Source organism: Arabidopsis thaliana, chromosome 5 (genome assembly GCF_000001735.4).
Source record: "Arabidopsis thaliana chromosome 5, partial sequence".
In the NCBI taxonomy this organism is placed as follows: domain Eukaryota; kingdom Viridiplantae; phylum Streptophyta; class Magnoliopsida; order Brassicales; family Brassicaceae; genus Arabidopsis; species Arabidopsis thaliana.
This window is the reverse complement of record NC_003076.8, coordinates 25,706,199-25,722,813: the sequence shown is the minus strand read 5'-3', so window position 1 is coordinate 25,722,813 and position 16,615 is coordinate 25,706,199. Positions and strand designations below refer to the sequence as shown.

Here is a 16,615-nt window from a genome sequence, read left to right as displayed (position 1 = left end):
TAGTCATTGCACTTAATTAGTTTGCTTAATTAGTAAGACAAATATATGCATAATTATTGTGACAATTAATTTAGGCATGCTACATTACTTTTCTTGAGCTAAATTACACGTTTTGTTATTTTAAGTGATTGTACTGCAGATCACGATTATTCAGATTTCAGACCATAATAATTTGAAGTTAATATTTCCATAGAAAGTTATTTAGAAAATCTGATAAATCATATAGATAGATAAATATTGGATAGATACAAACGCGCATAGGATCAGCCGAAGAAAGAAAAATATTCAAAGAAAATAATAGAAAGAAGAGAAAAATAATGAATCATCATCTCTCTCACAAAACTCTAATATATCTAAAATAAATAAATAAAATCAAAGAAGCTTCATTGATCGGAACAACCTAGATAACCAAAACGGCAGCAGTTAACATAACCGCCACAGATCCGAAACTGGCGAATTTGTTCGAAACGGCGCCGCCCTGAGCAGGACCAGGAGCTTCAGTCGGAGAATCGGAGATCGCAGATGGAGACAAAGCCGGGGAGTCAGCGGTAGGAGAATCAGCTAGAGGCGGCGATGGTGGTGAAGCAGAGGATTCTGGAGTCAATGCGGCTGCCGGAGAAGGAGAAGGAGAAACTTCAGGTGCAGGAGCAGGAGCAGTCATCTTCTTAGGTGAAGGAGCCGGTGAGATCCGTCTACCTCCGACGTTAGATGGAGCTGGAGCCGGAGATTGAGCCACTGCGGAAGAAATCAAAAGAGCAGCGAGAAGAACAAACACTAGAGATTTGGAAAAAGCCATATTTCAAAAAAGAGAGAGATTCGAATTTAGCTTCTTCTTCTTCTTTTTTTGGTTTGGGAGTGTTTTTGCTTTGTTGTTGTTGTTAACGAAACCTAGGAGATGGTGTTCTTTATATAGAGAGAAGAAGTGGGGTACACTGTATTGAGGTGTTTAGTGAATCGTGACCGTTGATATGAAAAAGTAAGGACCGACTTAAATCTAACGGCTGAGATATTATGCTACAAAAGAAAGAGGTGAAAAAGAGAAACGCGGTTGGGCTTAAACCCTTTGACTACGGCGCTAACGGCTCTATGACAGCTGTCATTTGAGAATCTGGACCGTACGCGTGTTCGTTTAGTAGACGCGTGATGGATGTTTATGGCCGTTGTGTTGCCATGATTTTTCTTTTTTCGTTTCCAATAAACTAAACGGTCGAGTTATTTGGAAGCTTTGGTTCCACGCGGACACATGGTCCACTCTGTTTCTTCTTTTATGCTTTGCCTTTTGAGTTTTTTTTTTTTAATGTATTGTGTATTTTAATTATTTTAGATTAAATTTTATATTTACTAAACAAAAATGCTATTATTTGATTTAATTTAATGTTTTTAGTATTAATCCTAATTGGTGCAAAATTAATAGTTATTATTTGATTTAATTAAAATTTTAATATCAATCCTAATTTGTGCAAAATAAATAGTTCAAAAACAAAGAGAATAAAATGAGAGTTATCTTGCACGGACTCCTTTTGCTTTTTCCTTTTTTTTTCTTGTTCAGAGTTCAACTGAAACTGTTTAAATTCCGAATTGAATCGAGGAGGACTTTTATGGAGTTTATGGCTCAGAGTCAATATGACTAAAAAAATAAGTAACTAGTTTTCTTAATCATAACACTTTATTATAGTTTAAATGTTTACAAAAAGGATTCTACAAGGAATCAACCAAAGGATGATGATCCACATTCCACACACTAGCTGGCCTCTTTGTCACAGCTCCACAACTAAAAAAATGCAACTACTCAATCCCGACAACAAGAAGTAACAAATGATGAACATTTCGTAACTCAAGAATCGTAGACAAAATAAAAAAAAATCAAATCAGATTAGATTAGAACATAAACCAATCTAATCAAGTTTCTCAGACAGATCAAATGTCTTTTTCCTCTTCTTCTGTGTCAATTTCTTTCCTTGTTTTTTGTGAAGTATTATATCTATAGTTCTTGATTCCATTCGGTTCGTCCTGGTTTTTAAGCTTAGGACTCAGATTCAGACTCAATCTTCTCCACAACATCCCCTTTGAACTTCAAGCCATACATGTGACCCATCTTGGTCCGCTTTGTCTCCAGATATCTCTTATTCTCCTTCGTGATAAGACTCAATAGAGGGACTCTCCCAACAATGGCTAATCCATATCCCTTCAAACCAACATACTTTGCGGGATTATTTGTCATCAGCTTCATTGTCCTAACACCTAAATCCCTTATTATCTGCAGATTCAAGAAGATTTAGTAAAATACCCGGAAAAAAAATTGTTGTCTTTTTTGGATGATAATGTGATCTTGGTTAATACCTGTGCACCAATTCCATACTCTCTAGAATCAACAGGAAGTCCTAATTCCTCATTAGCTTCAACCGTGTCTCGACCAGCATCTTGCAGATTGTAAGCTCGAAGCTTGTGTCCTAAACCGATCCCTCTTCCTTCATGTCCACGTAGGTAAACCAGCACACCGCGACCAGTAGCCTCGATCTGCTGCATCGAGAGTGCTAGCTGGTTCCCGCAATCACACCTTGCAGACCCAAATATGTCCCCTGTTAGACATTCAGAATGAACCCTCACGAGAATGTCTTGACCGTCACCAATCTCACCCTGCCACAATTTCAGACAAATGGGTTTAGCTTAAGTCCTTGGATGTTCTGAAGACAAATCAACAAGATATATTTCTCTAGCATTGCTCTAACCTTAACCATTGCTATGTGCTCTATTCCGTCTAATATGGACCTATAGCAGTAAGCAGTGAAAGGTCCCCACATTGTTGGGATCCGAGCCGCAGAAGCACGTTCCACTAATTTATCTCTCTTTCTTCTATACCTGTCATTTTTCAAACCAGAAAATTTAGCTTTTTAACTTCAAGATTAGATACGAAAAGAGAAACAAAAACTTCAAATTTTAAGCGCATACCTGATCAAATCTGCGATGGAAACAACTTTCAGGTTGTTCTCGGCGGCAAATTCACGAAGTTTTGGTAATCTAGCCATGGAACCATCATCATCAACAATTTCACAAAGTACTCCAACAGGATCCAGTCCAGCTAAAACAGTGAGATCAACAGATGCTTCAGTGTGTCCAGCCCTTTTCAGAACCCCACCTTCCCGATACTTCAGTGGGAAGATATGACCTGGACGATTGAAATCCTCAGGCTTTGAATCTCTTGATGCAAGAGACAATATGGTTGTTGCCCTGTCACGAGCTGATACTCCCGTTGTTGTACCATGTTTTGCATCCTACGAAGGCGAAAGAATAGAACAAACAAAATTAAATAAAAACCACAAGGCCCAAGATCAAAATCTTTATTAGAGAAAAAGACATACCACAGTCACTGTAAATGCAGTAGAGAGCTTTTCTTCGTTTTCCTTCTGATTCACCATTAGAGGAAGGTGCAACCTCTCGAGATCATCTTCTTTCATGCTCACACAAACTATCCCAGTTCCATGTCTCACAATAAAAGCCATAGCTTCAGGTGTTGCTAACTGAGCAGCCATCACCAAATCCCCTTCATTTTCCCTATCTTCATCATCCACAACCACCACAAGCTGCAACATTACCGCCAAATCAATCAAGGGAAAAAAGAAACTAAAAAAGGTTGACTTTCACAAAGCAAAAGAAAAACGAACCTTTCCTTGGCGTATATCTTCAATGGCCTCAGGGATAGAAGAGAAACCAGGAGTTGGTAAATCCAACTCAAAGTCATCATCTTCAGCAACAAAACCATTGGCTGGTGCAGGAGCAGAATCAGCAGCAAGTGTTCCAAGTGAAACCGAATCAGCCTCTAATGGCTCTTCGGTCCGATCATCAATGAGAGACCCATTTGAGAGAGGAGTGTTTCCGTTGGTGAATGAGAGCAGATCATCTTCTCTAGAGATCACTGCAGCCTTAACTTTTCCAGTATTGGTTTTAATGGAAAAGGTTGACAATGGATGGTTAGATGGTAAAGTAACACGATGTAGTCCATGGAGTAATGTAGTAGAGCTTTGGCTTAGTCTGCACAGAATCATCAAATCATTAAACGAGAGAAGAAGCAAAGCATTCGATATGTGAAAACTATGAATCTCAATGTCATGATCGATTTTAAATCACAAAATCTAAGGTCACTGAAGCGCAATTACAAATCCTTAGATCAGGATCTAAGCTGAGATTAGAATTGAATATCTTCTCGTGTCGATGCAAAATCATATTTCCCCAACATCAATTAACCAATGAGCAAAAACGAATTGGTAACAATAAGAGATTTGGAAGAAAAAACCTCACCTTGAGCGGGAAAGAGAGATGGTGGAAGGAGATGATGAGGATAAATTGATGGAAGACATTTTCTATATCCGTAGACGAAATTAAGAAAAACCCTTATCGCAAAATCAAAAATTTGGGTAGATTTTCTAATCTCACGATCACAGAAGAAAACACAGTACCGATTAATAGGAGAGATTGGAAGAAGAAGATGCGGGGAAAAGTGTAGCGAAGAGAGAGGATGGGTCTTGTTAGTTGCGGATGACGATAGCGATTAGCTAAGCTTTTTTAATGGCGGCGCAAATTGGGAAAAATGAAGAATTTAAGGATCTCTGTGATTCGGTGTGGAGGAGATAAGACACTTGCTTGGCTCTCTTCTCTTCAAAGCCAACTTTTATAGACTTTCAATTCATTTTCATCTTCTTTTTAGTTACACTTACACCAAAGAAAAGTCTCCTTCTCTAATTATGTTTTTGGAGACAAAAGAGAATAATAATCATATGCTTCAAACACTGGTCAAAATAATCGTCGTTTAAATCTTTGTCATTAGTACAGAAACTACTAGTATAGAGATTGAAGTTTAGTGGTAAATTTTCAGATGTTGAAAAAAACTGATAATAAGATGTGTCTCTGCCTTGACGTAACAAAGTTGCTCAACTATATAGTTTGTATGAAAAAAATAGTTTCAATTGATTTTTGTTTTTTATCAAAAGATTGAAAATACTGCAAAACTATTTAGACTATAAATTCAGGTAAACAGATCTAAGTCAATAGTACAACTTCAATCACATACGACATATTTAACATTCTTTATTGTTTTTACATTGATGTGTGATCTCATGACTATGCTAATAACTCGATAAACAAATATGGTCCACTTTACAAATCGGAATCGGATCCCATCGTATCCTCTAATATGCTAAGTATGGTATGAAGAAAATGTCAAAAAAAAAATGACCATCCGAGATTCCAAATAACAATCCTTGGGATCATAAGTGATAATTGTGATATAGGAAACTATTTGAGTGGCAGCCCATTCCCGTGACATACCAACCGCACATTTTTATGTTTTTCCATCCTCGCTTCTTTGGTCGGATGACCCATGCAACATTATGTATTCGTCGTTCAAGATAATATATTGTAATTTACATATACAACATACTTTAAGTTTATTTTTTCATTTTTGTTGGTTTTATACTATAAGTTTTGTTAGATGATGTAATAGTTTATATATGCGTCGTTGGTATTCTTAACACGAAAATTGGTGGTGACATCTAACAATGGGACGTACGAATAGGATGTGTATTTTTTATTTTAGTTTAAGGGTAGATTCATATAGTGTTTAAGACAAAGAAGATCAGTACTTCCATGATCCGTCGAATTGACACTACATTCTTGACTCGGAGCATTGTTCTACTCTTCAATTTTCATGACATGAATCTCTCATTTGGTTTTACATCAGACAAAGCTTCACACTTTAGTAATGAGATGTTCTCAAGTTTCCAAAAAAAAAAAAAAAAAACATATCATTTCAAAAATTTAAGATAAACCGATGATTTAAAAAATAATACCCACCCGATGATTTTGAATTTATGATGATAGTGTTTTTGACTTTTGAGTTTTGATTGCCTCCAAAAGAATTCGGATTTTGGTAAACCAGGGCTAGAAAAATGAACCAAATTAGAAAAAGTGGTTCGGTTCAAGTTTACCATGGTTTCGGTTTGTTTGGTTAGAACCGAAGACTTTTTAGATTCTCAGTGTAATTTCACTTTCAGCTTCACACATCCACTCATCATCATTGATCGAGATCTCTCCGGCGACAAAAACACAGCGAGCGACTGACGAAAATTAAACACTTCGCCGTCACAGACACTCTCTCTATATATATAATCTCCGGCGATGGAGAGTTTCGCTCTTCACTCTCTCTCCACCACCGCCACTTCCACCTTACTCTCCCATCATCATCATCACCATCCCTCACGTCTCTCTCTTCTCCGTCGTACCTCTTCGAGATCTCCGCCTTCAACAATCTCCCTCCGATCTCTCTCCGTTCAACCTCTCTCCTTCCCTCTTCTCAAACCAATTCCTCGATTCTCCACACGAATCGCCGCCGCACCGCAAGACAACGCTCCTCCTCCTCCTCCCCCATCTCCGTCTCCGTCTCCGTCTCCTCAAGGAGCGAAACTCATCCCTCTGATTCTCTCAATCTCCGTCGGCCTAATCCTCCGATTCGCTGTTCCTGTACCAGAAGGAGTCACACCACAAGGCTGGCAATTACTCTCAATCTTCCTCTCAACAATCGCTGGTCTCGTCCTTAGTCCTCTCCCAGTCGGAGCTTGGGCTTTCATTGGTCTCACCGCTTCAATCGTCACCAAAACGCTTTCTTTCTCCGCCGCTTTCTCAGCTTTCACAAGCGAGGTTATCTGGTTGATCGTTATCTCTTTCTTCTTCGCTCGTGGATTCGTCAAAACAGGTCTTGGTGATAGAATCGCTACTTACTTTGTCAAATGGCTTGGGAAGAGTACTTTAGGTCTATCTTATGGTCTCACGCTTAGTGAGGCTTTAATTGCTCCTGCGATGCCTAGTACTACTGCTAGAGCTGGTGGCATTTTCTTGCCCATCATCAAGTCTCTATCGCTCTCGGCTGGAAGTAAACCGAATGATTCTTCTTCGAGGAAACTAGGCTCTTACTTGATTCAATCTCAATTCCAGGTTACTTCTTTGTTTTATGTCCTTTGATTCATGATTTGGCTCCAATTATTAGTTAGTAGTGTGATCCTGAGAAACAAAGTTTGAACTTTGCATCAATTTGTGTCTTAATCTGAGGGCTGCTTTGATGTTTCTACCTCAAATGCAGAATCTTTCATTTTTCTTATAGGTTGCTTTCTAGTTTAGATGAAAGATTCTTTCTTGTTGTTTGTATTTGACTTGAGAGACTTTTGAAGTTTTCGAATTTTGTTCTGCTTCTCTAATTTTGTTCTGATCTTTGACAGTGCGCCGGAAACTCTAGTGCGCTTTTCTTGACTGCTGCAGCTCAAAATTTGCTGTGTCTCAAGTTAGCAGAGGAGCTTGGAGTAGTGATCTCAAACCCGTGGGTTTCTTGGTTTAAGGCTGCTAGTCTACCTGCAATCATATCACTTCTTTGTACTCCACTTATCCTCTATAAGCTTTATCCTCCAGAAACAAAGGACACACCTGAGGCTCCAGGTATTGCTGCAACGAAACTCAAGCAAATGGGCCCTGTCACTAAAAACGAATGGATCATGGTCGGTACAATGCTTCTTGCTGTCACTCTTTGGATCTGCGGGTAAGTCTTAGATCACTTTCATGTTTTGTATCATACCGTTGATTAAAAAAATCTGAGTATTCCATGGGTTTAATATTATATGCAGAGAGACTCTGGGAATACCAAGTGTTGTAGCTGCCATGATCGGTCTCTCCATACTTCTTGTGCTAGGTGTCCTTAATTGGGACGATTGCCTAAGCGAAAAATCGGCATGGGACACATTAGCTTGGTTTGCTGTCTTGGTGGGAATGGCAGGACAGCTTACAAACCTCGGTGTTGTAACGTGGATGTCTGATTGTGTAGCTAAAGTTCTACAATCTCTCTCCTTGAGTTGGCCTGCTGCGTTTGGACTTCTTCAAGCAGCCTACTTCTTCATTCACTACCTTTTCGCAAGCCAAACCGGTCATGTTGGAGCTCTCTTCTCAGCTTTCCTTGCTATGCATATAGCAGCAGGTGTTCCAGGAATTCTAGCTGCACTTGCTTTAGCATACAACACCAATCTTTTTGGTGCTTTGACTCATTACAGTAGCGGTCAAGCCGCTGTCTACTATGGAGGTATTCCCATTGATTGATGAACATGATAGAGCTCTCTCTTTATAGCTAAGTCTCTTTAACTTTTGCGTTTGCTTGTGTTTCTTTTTGCAGCGGGTTATGTTGATCTGCCTGATGTATTCAAGATTGGATTCGTGATGGCGACGATTAATGCGATAATCTGGGGAGTAGTTGGGACTTTCTGGTGGAAATTTTTGGGTCTCTACTAAGAGCTCCTCAGAAGAAAGTTGTTCTTGAAGAAGCTTTGCAAAGTCCGGTACAATTCTTTTGTTGATCATTCGGTTTTGAGGCTTCATTTTTTTCTACTTGCAATTAGAGAATCAGACAATTCTTTGTCAAATAGATATACAGAAGATCTATCTCGATTTGTTCTCTTTATGAAATATCGTGTTTCTTTTTCGGAGAAAGAGTAAGATACATGATGAAAATCTGTTTTGGGGGCGTTTTTGTTAAAACGAAAATGTCTGGGTAATAAAAAACAGAGAAAATAGTCATAAAAAAGGAGTGAATCTTCAAATTACCTATTACAGAAGGACTGATTTTCAAATTTCGAGAGCAACGAACATGAAGCTAAACGCAAAATAAGTTAGCGCCACAAGCATCACTCTCATTAATTGTGCTTTGATGATATGATGTTTTTATGGTACAATCCCCACCGTTTTGTTGTTTTGTTATTCAACAATGTCTATAGAATATGTTATAAAAACTTGAAAAATAACTTCACAAGGGAAATCCTACAAAAAAATTATAAAATAAATCAGCTTATTTGACAAATTTGAAATAAACTTAAGGATAAATATCGGATTAACGACTAGGATTCTTGTCACTTTTTCTTAAGATATATATTTTGATATATGGTATTTCATGTTCACCATCATTATCTTGATTATGATCATTATCAACATTTATGATCTCAGAAACTAAACAAGTCTTCAAACAATCATGAAAATCAAGAGAGAGTATTTATAGTAAACAAACGATCATGAGTTTTTACTTGATTCAGTAAATAATTCTGAATTTTCGAAAAGATAACACATACTGTAATTTGGTAATTTCGTTTTATGGTCATACAAAATACAAACAAGTTAATCCAAATGTGAAAATTTTGAATACTTCTTAATTTTAAAGTTTTAGCTAAATTATCTTTTAATTAGTAAAATATGAATAATGGGGAAAATAAGAATAACGTTTTTATTTAACTTTTTTTTATAAAGACAACAAACAGAGAGTTTCGCTCCTCCGGTGAGAAAGTAACACTTTGATATCGGAGAACACACACTCTCTCTCCCGGGATGGAGAGTTTGGCTCTCCGTTCAATCTCACTCTCAGCCTCCTATCTATCTCTCCATCGATCTTCCTCCAAATCATTTGCGTTACTTCCACCGTCGATTTCCGTACACACATCCCCAACACTCCGATCACTCTCCATCTCTTCCCCTCGATTCACTCTACGCGCCACCGCCTCTTCCTTGCCGGAGGAACAAAACAAACCTCAACCTCCCCCTCCTTCTCCGCCGCAGCCGCAAGGAGCGAAGCTAATTCCTCTCGCGATCTCCGTCTCAATCGGCCTCATAGTCAGATTCTTAATCCCAAGACCAGAACAAGTAACCTCACAAGGATGGCAATTACTCTCAATCTTCCTCTTCACCATCTCAGGTCTCGTCCTTGGTCCTCTCCCTGTAGGCGCTTGGGCTTTCATTGGCTTAACCGCTTCAATCGTCACCAAAACGCTTCCTTTCTCAACCGCTTTCGCCGCTTTTACCAATGAGCTCATTTGGTTAATCGCTATTTCTTTCTTCTTCGCTCGTGGATTCATCAAAACTGGTCTTGGCGACAGAATCGCTACTTATTTCGTCAAGTGGCTGGGGAAAAGCACTCTTGGTCTCTCTTATGGTCTTGCGTTCTGTGAAACGCTTATGGGTTTGATTATGCCGTCTACCATGGCTAGAGCCGGTGGCGTTTTCTTGCCGGTGATTAAATCTTTGGCGATCTCCGCCGGAAGTTATCCCGGAGACCCATCTTCCAGAAAATTGGGTTCTTTTCTCATTCAAACTCAATTGCAGGTAATAACTCAAAGACTCTAATCAGTAACTATAGCTTGGTCTTTGGAAATAACATCAACTATGTTCATTAAGCATTAAATGTTTGGAATGAGAAATTGTATCTTGAAGGGTTTATGTTTTGTCTGTGACAGTGTTCAGGAGCTTCTGGTGCGATTCTACTCACATCAGCTGCACAAAACTTGCTATGTCTCAAACTAGCAAGAGAAGTTGGTGTTGTAATCTCGAATCCATGGATCACTTGGTTTAAAGTCGCTAGTGTTCCTGCGTTTGTGTCTCTTCTTTGTACTCCTCTCATTATCTACAAGCTTTACCCTCCTGAGTTGAAACACACACCAGAAGCTCCGGCTGCAGCTGCTAAGAAGCTCGAACGATTAGGTCCCATCACGAAAAACGAATGGATCATGCTCGGCGCTATGGCTTTCACCGTCTCTCTTTGGGTTTTCGGGTACGGTTTCTTGCAGAATTTGAACAAAGCATCATTAGTATCATACAAGAGAAATCGCATAAAACTATTTAGTGTCTAAAACTAGACGTATTGATACATAAGTCTATAACTACATAAAACTCACTAAAAAAGTTTTCAAAATCAACGTTAACCATATTATGAACTTTATTTTTCGTATCTCCTTGCAGAGAGGCAATAGGAATAGCAAGTGTTGTGTCCGCGATGATAGGTCTATCAACACTTCTGCTGTTGGGAGTCATAAACTGGGACGATTGTCTCAGTGACAAATCAGCTTGGGACTCTCTCACTTGGTTTGCGGTTTTGATTGGTATGGCTGGACAGCTAACAAACCTCGGTGTCGTTGCTTGGATGTCGGATTGTGTGGCCAAACTGCTACAATCTCTCTCCCTGACTTGGCCCGCGTCATTCATTATTCTCCAGGCTTGTTATCTCTTGATACATTATCTATTTGCAAGCCAAACCGGTCACGCGGGAGCTCTCTATCCGCCTTTCTTGGCGATGCAAATCGCTGCTGGCGTGCCTGGGGTTCTAGCAGCGCTTTGCTTGGCTTTCAACAACAATCTCTCTGGTGCTTTGGCACATTATAGTGGTGGACCGGCTGCTTTATATTACGGAGGTCCGGTTTCTTCTCTTTCGAAGTTTTTATCATATTTCTCATATCCTTAGTTATCGAATTAATCGACCATTCAACACTTTCTTACAAAAAAAAATATTGGTCTGGATCTGCAGCTGGGTATGTAGATCTGAGAGATATGTTTAGAGTCGGGTTCGTGATGGCTCTTGTACAAGCGATCATCTGGGGAGGTGTTGGATCTTTCTGGTGGAAATTTTTGGGTCTCTACTGAACATATAGAACCGAAACCATTCCCTGAGCGTTTGACCGGAACCCAAACCAGTCCAAACACAACCATAATTTCGGTTTTGAGGGTATCTGATTCAGGTTCACACAGCCAAATACCAATTGGTTTTCTTGTGTTCGTATATTAAAGATGTAAACCGTAGAAGTTAGAACATTGTATGTATGTATCCTGTTTTCCTTCGGCAGCGAATTCTCAGTTAAACCTGAACCAAAATCAACCACCATAAATTCGGTCCAAATTCAGTAAGATTTCAACGAGTAAACCAAATTTATGAACAAACTGACACAACCAATTTCCACAGTAATATATGTTCACTCAGTCTCGCAATATGAAAGATCTAAACAGCTCTGCTTATTTGGAGTCTTGACAGATTTCTACGTTATTTCATGAACCTGCAACTGTAATGCATACAAATAACATGAAACTTAAGTCAATAAGAAATAACCAAAAGTGAACATAGGTTTTCTAGTTATCAGAAAAAGAAAAGAAACGTTTCTGTGTTTTATACAAAGCAAACCTTTGCAATAAAGCCAAAATACCAACAACTACAGGTGACTAGAGAGTAATAGAATCACATCGAATCCAGAATCTTTCTTTCACACAAACATCGTCAACTCCGGTCGGCTATACACATTGTTCTGCTCGTCTTCAAGAACCGGGTAAGCAGCAACAAGGGTGTCCTGAGCACCAATGTATAAAGAATTGTATATCTTCCAGTACACTTCGCGGACCTTGCGCGCCGGATGAAACAAACCCTGCAAGCAATAGTTCAGAATTACAGCTGCTCCTAATGCGACTCGCATTCCTTCAATGGCTTCCATCACTGCGTTAATGACGTGAGGAGATGTCTCAAAAATGTTGGGCCAAATGAAGTTAAGCAAGTGAACCAAGGCGTCTTCGCATCCCAACCCAGCTACACCTAGAGCCATATGTTTCACAGCTGAAGCAGCCGTTTGTCTATGAACCAAATCCCTGTCCATGAGAGCGTCTTCAAGCAACGGTGTAACTGCGTATATGTAATCTTTGCCCATCTCTCCAATGTACTCGAAGAGGAAGGAGAGAGATTTCAGAACACCATTTTGGACGTTTAGCTCTGGAACACGGTACTCATTCATCAAAGCAGGTAAGACGGTGAAGGGAGAGCATGTTTCAGCGACTATGGCGATTGCAACTGTGGTGCAAACACGGTTCTGACGTTCTTGGACTTTGAGATTGTTAAGCAACGTGGCTAGAACGTCTTGTGGCCCAATGGCTTTGGCAATGTACCCAAAAGTGTTGACAGTAGCACGACGAATACCTTTCTTATGAGCTTTAAGCATTTCAAGAAGCTCGAAACAGATTCTCATCCATTCTCTTGCTGGAACAAACTCGGCACCACGATCAGCAATCCTACCAACAAGATCGATACAATTCTCTTGCACTTTCTCATGCCTATTCTTCAAAATCGGGGTCAGCCTTGGTAGAAGATCCTTAATAGGAGGAGTCATCTTCGTCATACCAATCACATTGACTATAGCTTTTAAAGCCCCAAGAATCGATCCCAAGACTTCTGGGTACTCTTCTCCAAGATATTCATACAAAACAACACCTAGATGTCCCATCAACTGTTCCTCTCCGCATTGCTTCATAACAACTGCAATTCGAGAAATCAGATCAGCAGCTTGCTGTCTTACCTTTGCACTCTTGTTGTTCAATCGCCACTTGATGGTACCACAGATCTGGGGAAGATAAGGCTTTACTCGCTGACCAAGAGCATTTACTACAGCACCGAATCCATTAAGCATCACATTAGCATCGTCACTAGTCTGTTCTTGAAAAGCATAAAGAATGCCATCTATGAGCAGTTCCTCCAACCTCGCATCAATATCAGATGCTCCTAAGTTTGTGACAACCTTATCAATGGTTTCCATAACCATACGTCGATACTGTTCACTCTCGTCCTTGAGATCTTCAACAACTCTTCCCACAATATCTGCAACACCAACCTTGTTCGCAACCTCCACAGTAGTTTCAACAAGCTGCTTATAGTTTCTCCTCTCCAGAGCCATTTTCCTTGTCCAGAAATTCCTGAAAAACTCGGGCAGAATATCACTACGAATGTATTCCGGTTCAACACCCTCTGTACTTACACACTGTTTCACCACCTTGAGGACGATCTTCTTCATCTCTTCATCAGGCGACTGGAACTCACGAATCAAGATAACCATGACTTCTTTTGTATAGTAGCTCGCATATATAGCATCCATCAAGGGAATGATAAAACCGATCGCCTTCAAGAAAGCAGCTAAAACTTTACCACGGTGCGACCTAATACCTTTCCACAAAGGCTTCAGAACAGAATCAAAGCTCTCAATACCATATGGAGCAGCAGCTTCAGCAAGAGCAGCCAGTGACAATGCGGTAATAGTCCTAACCTTCTGGTTTTCATCACTAAGACCATGTTCGATAATCTCTACCAAAGACCTTAAGTGAGGCAGGACAGCACAACCAATTAGTATCGCAATCTGCTGAACAATCTTGATTCCAGTATGCCGTGCCTGCCATGACCTTTTACTCTGGCACACAGCTTTCAGGAAAGGCAAGAGTGCAGGGATTCCAAGAGCTGAAGCCACCACACTGAAAGCTCTCGCTGTTGTGTTCCTCACATATTCATCGATGTTGTCAATATCAGGACGCATAGCTGCAATCATAGAGGCCAAACCAGCTGCTTTGCTAAGGTTAGAAATAATCTCTCTCCCTTCTACACGAGCATAATAATCTTCATCAATCAGCAAAGGCTCAATAACAACAAGGATTTTGTGGACGTAAGGCCTTACCATCTCATCAAGTTTGTACAGAATTCTATCAATCACTTTGACCAAAAGATGCCTCTCTTGATCTTCCAAAGTGGGTTGCATGAGCAATGGCAAAATTTTATTGAACAAAGGACCAGCACCAAGTTCACGAGCCTTATCAGTAAGCTGCCTCAGCGCTGTTTTCCTCTGGGGAGGAGTTCCATTTTTAACCTTTAACAACAGTTTCATTATCTTGCGTTCTTTCTGCTCTTCAGGAGACAGCTCTTCTTCGTTCTCTTCATTTAACAGAGAACCAAAATACTGATAATCCTCTGGTTTCATAAACGGCAAACCACCAGGAACTTCTGGGGGCACATCATACTGTTGCCCACGGTTTTCCTCAGGAATAACATAGCCAGGAGTTGCCATGGGTGTCGGGGTTTGTTGAAGTTTCCTCGCAGGGGTTCTGATGGGAACATACGTAGCAGGCGGATCCAAAACCTTGTATCCATCTTTAGGAAACATGGCATCAAGCTCTTCATCACTCAATGGTCTGTTTCTTTCCTCGATATCCTTCTCCCACCTTTGCATATTGAGCTGCTCGGGGGTCATAGGACCACGGAAAATAAGCTGACCCGGAGTCGGAGTAGCCATATCAATCCCACCAATTGGGGTAACACCAGGAGTGTAAGCTGCACCAGGAGTGACTCCACCCATAGGTGTAGCACTCCCCATAGTGGCTGGTGTTTCGTCCCACCTTGAACGTTGACGCTTTGGGGTAGGCGTGGCAAGCCCGTCCCAAGTAACACCTGAAGGAGTAGCACCGGGAGTAACACCACCACCAGGTGTTGCATCAGAATCAGTCACACGACCAGGTGTAGGAGTTTCGTCCCACCTGTTCCTTCGTCCAGCAGATGGTGTGGCATCAGAAACTCTCCCTGGAGTAGGAGCATCCCATCGTCCAATCCCTGGAGCTGCATCAGGTAAATCCCAATCTGAACTTGCTGCTTTAGCCTTCTTTGCAGCAGCACCGTCTTCTTCAGGGAGATCCCACCTGTGTCTCCTCTTGGAAGAGGAAGAAGAAGAGGAAGCAGGAGGAGGAGGAGCAGAATCTTTCTGATGCTTCGCAGCAGCTTCTTCTTCCTCTTTCTTCTTCTTGGCAATGAGTCTCATAGTTTCCTCTTTCTCCCTCTGCAAAGCCGTCTCCCTCATATGGTCCGTGTAAGTACGAACACTCGCATCCGGCGTTTTGTCGCCCATAGCAAAGGCATCAACTCTATCCGGAGAAAGAACCCGATTGAGTCTCCTATTCCTATATTCACCCTCACGTTCGGCAATACTCTGCCTAGGTTTAAATCCCACATCGTCATCTTCGTTGTGAGGACGAGCCACGTCGTTAAGAATTGACCTAGGAGCAGTATAAGACGCGAGGCGCTGAGCCACAAGAGAACCAGTGGTGTCCAGATTCGCATCATCCTCCTCGTTAGGTGCAATAGAAGTCGAGTAGGAAGCACGGTCGTTACCTCCGTATAGATCGCGATCGAAAGTCAGAGAAGTGAGAGAAGCAAGGTCTGCTTCCATCTTCCGTCTTTCCTCCTGAGTTTTAGCGATCTCTGGATCTAGATCCGCCATTATCAGATACTCAACGAAGCTTTCTCCAGCAAAAAAAGAAAGAACTGAGAAAATCAACAAAGCAGTGAATCAGAAGAAAACAAAACGAAATTGAAAACAATCGGAATCAATCAAATACGAGAGAATAGAATCGTATATCGAAACGAAGATTGGAGAATAACTCACCGGTAATCGGAACTCGTCTGCGGATGATTGTGGGGAGGTAGAGCGTGAGAAAAGGATGAACTAGGGTTTATCCAGATGAAGCCAGAAAAAAAAATTATTTTAGGATTTGGAGAGTTATTGAAACCGACCAATTGTGGGGGAGTCGGTTCTTAAACTTCGGGTCAAGTTTTAATTTGGGCTAATAACTTTTATAGATTGGGTTCAAGTAATCAAAGCCCATAAGCCCAATTATAATTTTGGTCACTACGTCTGTTCTAGTGGCCATATTTGATCAGATAATTAGAAGCCCAATACAGATAAGGTATACAGCTTTTATGCAGATAAGCTGGCGTATATACCTATTGCTGCATACCTCCTTCTTTTGGCCAACATTGAAGTTGAATAGAAACTAACTAGAAAGGCTTTCTTTCACCCCCGAAGCAAACAAAAGCCTTTGTTAATTTTCATGTTGAATTCAATCATATAGGTGAGCCAATTTTTCGGTTATTAAGTTTTTAAATATACGAATAACCTTGTACTTTTTCCAAAATACATAGAGACAACAT

The 16,615-nt window shown here is 40.5% G+C and overlaps 5 protein-coding genes across 5 annotated transcripts; 2 read left to right on the top strand and 3 right to left on the bottom strand.

Moving 5' to 3' along the window:
- Positions 1 to 135: 135 nt before the first annotated feature.
- AGP1 (arabinogalactan protein 1) lies at positions 136 to 1,081 on the bottom strand. Its single transcript, NM_125827.3, has one exon. It carries the CDS (start codon positions 794 to 796, stop codon positions 401 to 403), a length of 396 nt encoding a protein of 131 aa, NP_201236.1. The 5' UTR covers positions 797 to 1,081; the 3' UTR covers positions 136 to 400.
- Positions 1,082 to 1,647: 566 nt separating this feature from the next.
- GCH (GTP cyclohydrolase II) lies at positions 1,648 to 4,806 on the bottom strand. The gene is made up of 7 exons (NM_125826.5): positions 4,297 to 4,806; positions 3,663 to 4,029; positions 3,360 to 3,581; positions 2,950 to 3,272; positions 2,730 to 2,859; positions 2,341 to 2,637; positions 1,648 to 2,257 (listed from the first exon to the last, which is right to left on the bottom strand). The coding sequence occupies exons 1-7, from the start codon at positions 4,353 to 4,355 to the stop codon at positions 2,024 to 2,026; spliced, it is 1,632 nt and encodes a 543-aa protein (NP_201235.4). The 5' UTR covers positions 4,356 to 4,806; the 3' UTR covers positions 1,648 to 2,023.
- A 1,106-nt stretch (positions 4,807 to 5,912) lies between these two features.
- On the top strand, positions 5,913 to 8,636 carry DIT2.1 (dicarboxylate transport 2.1). The gene is made up of 4 exons (NM_125825.3): positions 5,913 to 6,984; positions 7,266 to 7,579; positions 7,665 to 8,113; positions 8,204 to 8,636. Exons 1-4 carry the CDS (start codon positions 6,172 to 6,174, stop codon positions 8,317 to 8,319), a joined length of 1,692 nt encoding a protein of 563 aa, NP_201234.1. The 5' UTR covers positions 5,913 to 6,171; the 3' UTR covers positions 8,320 to 8,636.
- A 603-nt stretch (positions 8,637 to 9,239) lies between these two features.
- On the top strand, positions 9,240 to 11,815 carry DiT2.2 (dicarboxylate transporter 2.2). Its single transcript, NM_125824.4, has 4 exons — positions 9,240 to 10,173; positions 10,305 to 10,618; positions 10,807 to 11,255; positions 11,369 to 11,815. The coding sequence occupies exons 1-4, from the start codon at positions 9,403 to 9,405 to the stop codon at positions 11,482 to 11,484; spliced, it is 1,650 nt and encodes a 549-aa protein (NP_201233.1). The 5' UTR covers positions 9,240 to 9,402; the 3' UTR covers positions 11,485 to 11,815.
- AT5G64270 (splicing factor) lies at positions 11,459 to 16,206 on the bottom strand. Its single transcript, NM_125823.3, has 2 exons — positions 16,071 to 16,206; positions 11,459 to 15,949 (listed from the first exon to the last, which is right to left on the bottom strand). The coding sequence occupies exon 2, from the start codon at positions 15,903 to 15,905 to the stop codon at positions 12,096 to 12,098; it is 3,810 nt and encodes a 1,269-aa protein (NP_201232.1). The 5' UTR covers positions 15,906 to 15,949; positions 16,071 to 16,206; the 3' UTR covers positions 11,459 to 12,095.
- Between the last annotated feature and the right edge of the window lie 409 nt (positions 16,207 to 16,615).

What these genes read in the sequence shown, in the direction of transcription:
- DIT2.1 (NM_125825.3), top strand. Translation starts at nt 6,172, where the DNA reads ATGGAGAGTTTCGCTCTTCACTCTCTCTCCACCACCGCCACTTCCACC. An exon ending in TGATTCAATCTCAATTCCAG is followed by an intron (nt 6,985 to 7,265) that starts GTTACTTCTTTG and finishes GATCTTTGACAG; the next exon opens with TGCGCCGGAAACTCTAGTGC. An exon ending in AGCCGCTGTCTACTATGGAG is followed by an intron (nt 8,114 to 8,203) that starts GTATTCCCATTG and finishes TTCTTTTTGCAG; the next exon opens with CGGGTTATGTTGATCTGCCT.
- DiT2.2 (NM_125824.4), top strand. Translation starts at nt 9,403, where the DNA reads ATGGAGAGTTTGGCTCTCCGTTCAATCTCACTCTCAGCCTCCTATCTA. An exon ending in TCATTCAAACTCAATTGCAG is followed by an intron (nt 10,174 to 10,304) that starts GTAATAACTCAA and finishes TGTCTGTGACAG; the next exon opens with TGTTCAGGAGCTTCTGGTGC. An exon ending in GTCTCTCTTTGGGTTTTCGG is followed by an intron (nt 10,619 to 10,806) that starts GTACGGTTTCTT and finishes ATCTCCTTGCAG; the next exon opens with AGAGGCAATAGGAATAGCAA.
- AGP1 (NM_125827.3), bottom strand. Translation starts at nt 796, where the DNA reads ATGGCTTTTTCCAAATCTCTAGTGTTTGTTCTTCTCGCTGCTCTTTTG.
- GCH (NM_125826.5), bottom strand. Translation starts at nt 4,355, where the DNA reads ATGTCTTCCATCAATTTATCCTCATCATCTCCTTCCACCATCTCTCTT. An exon ending in AAGATATACGCCAAGGAAAG is followed by an intron (nt 3,582 to 3,662) that starts GTTCGTTTTTCT and finishes GTAATGTTGCAG; the next exon opens with CTTGTGGTGGTTGTGGATGA. An exon ending in CTGCATTTACAGTGACTGTG is followed by an intron (nt 3,273 to 3,359) that starts GTATGTCTTTTT and finishes TCGCCTTCGTAG; the next exon opens with GATGCAAAACATGGTACAAC.
- AT5G64270 (NM_125823.3), bottom strand. Translation starts at nt 15,905, where the DNA reads ATGGCGGATCTAGATCCAGAGATCGCTAAAACTCAGGAGGAAAGACGG.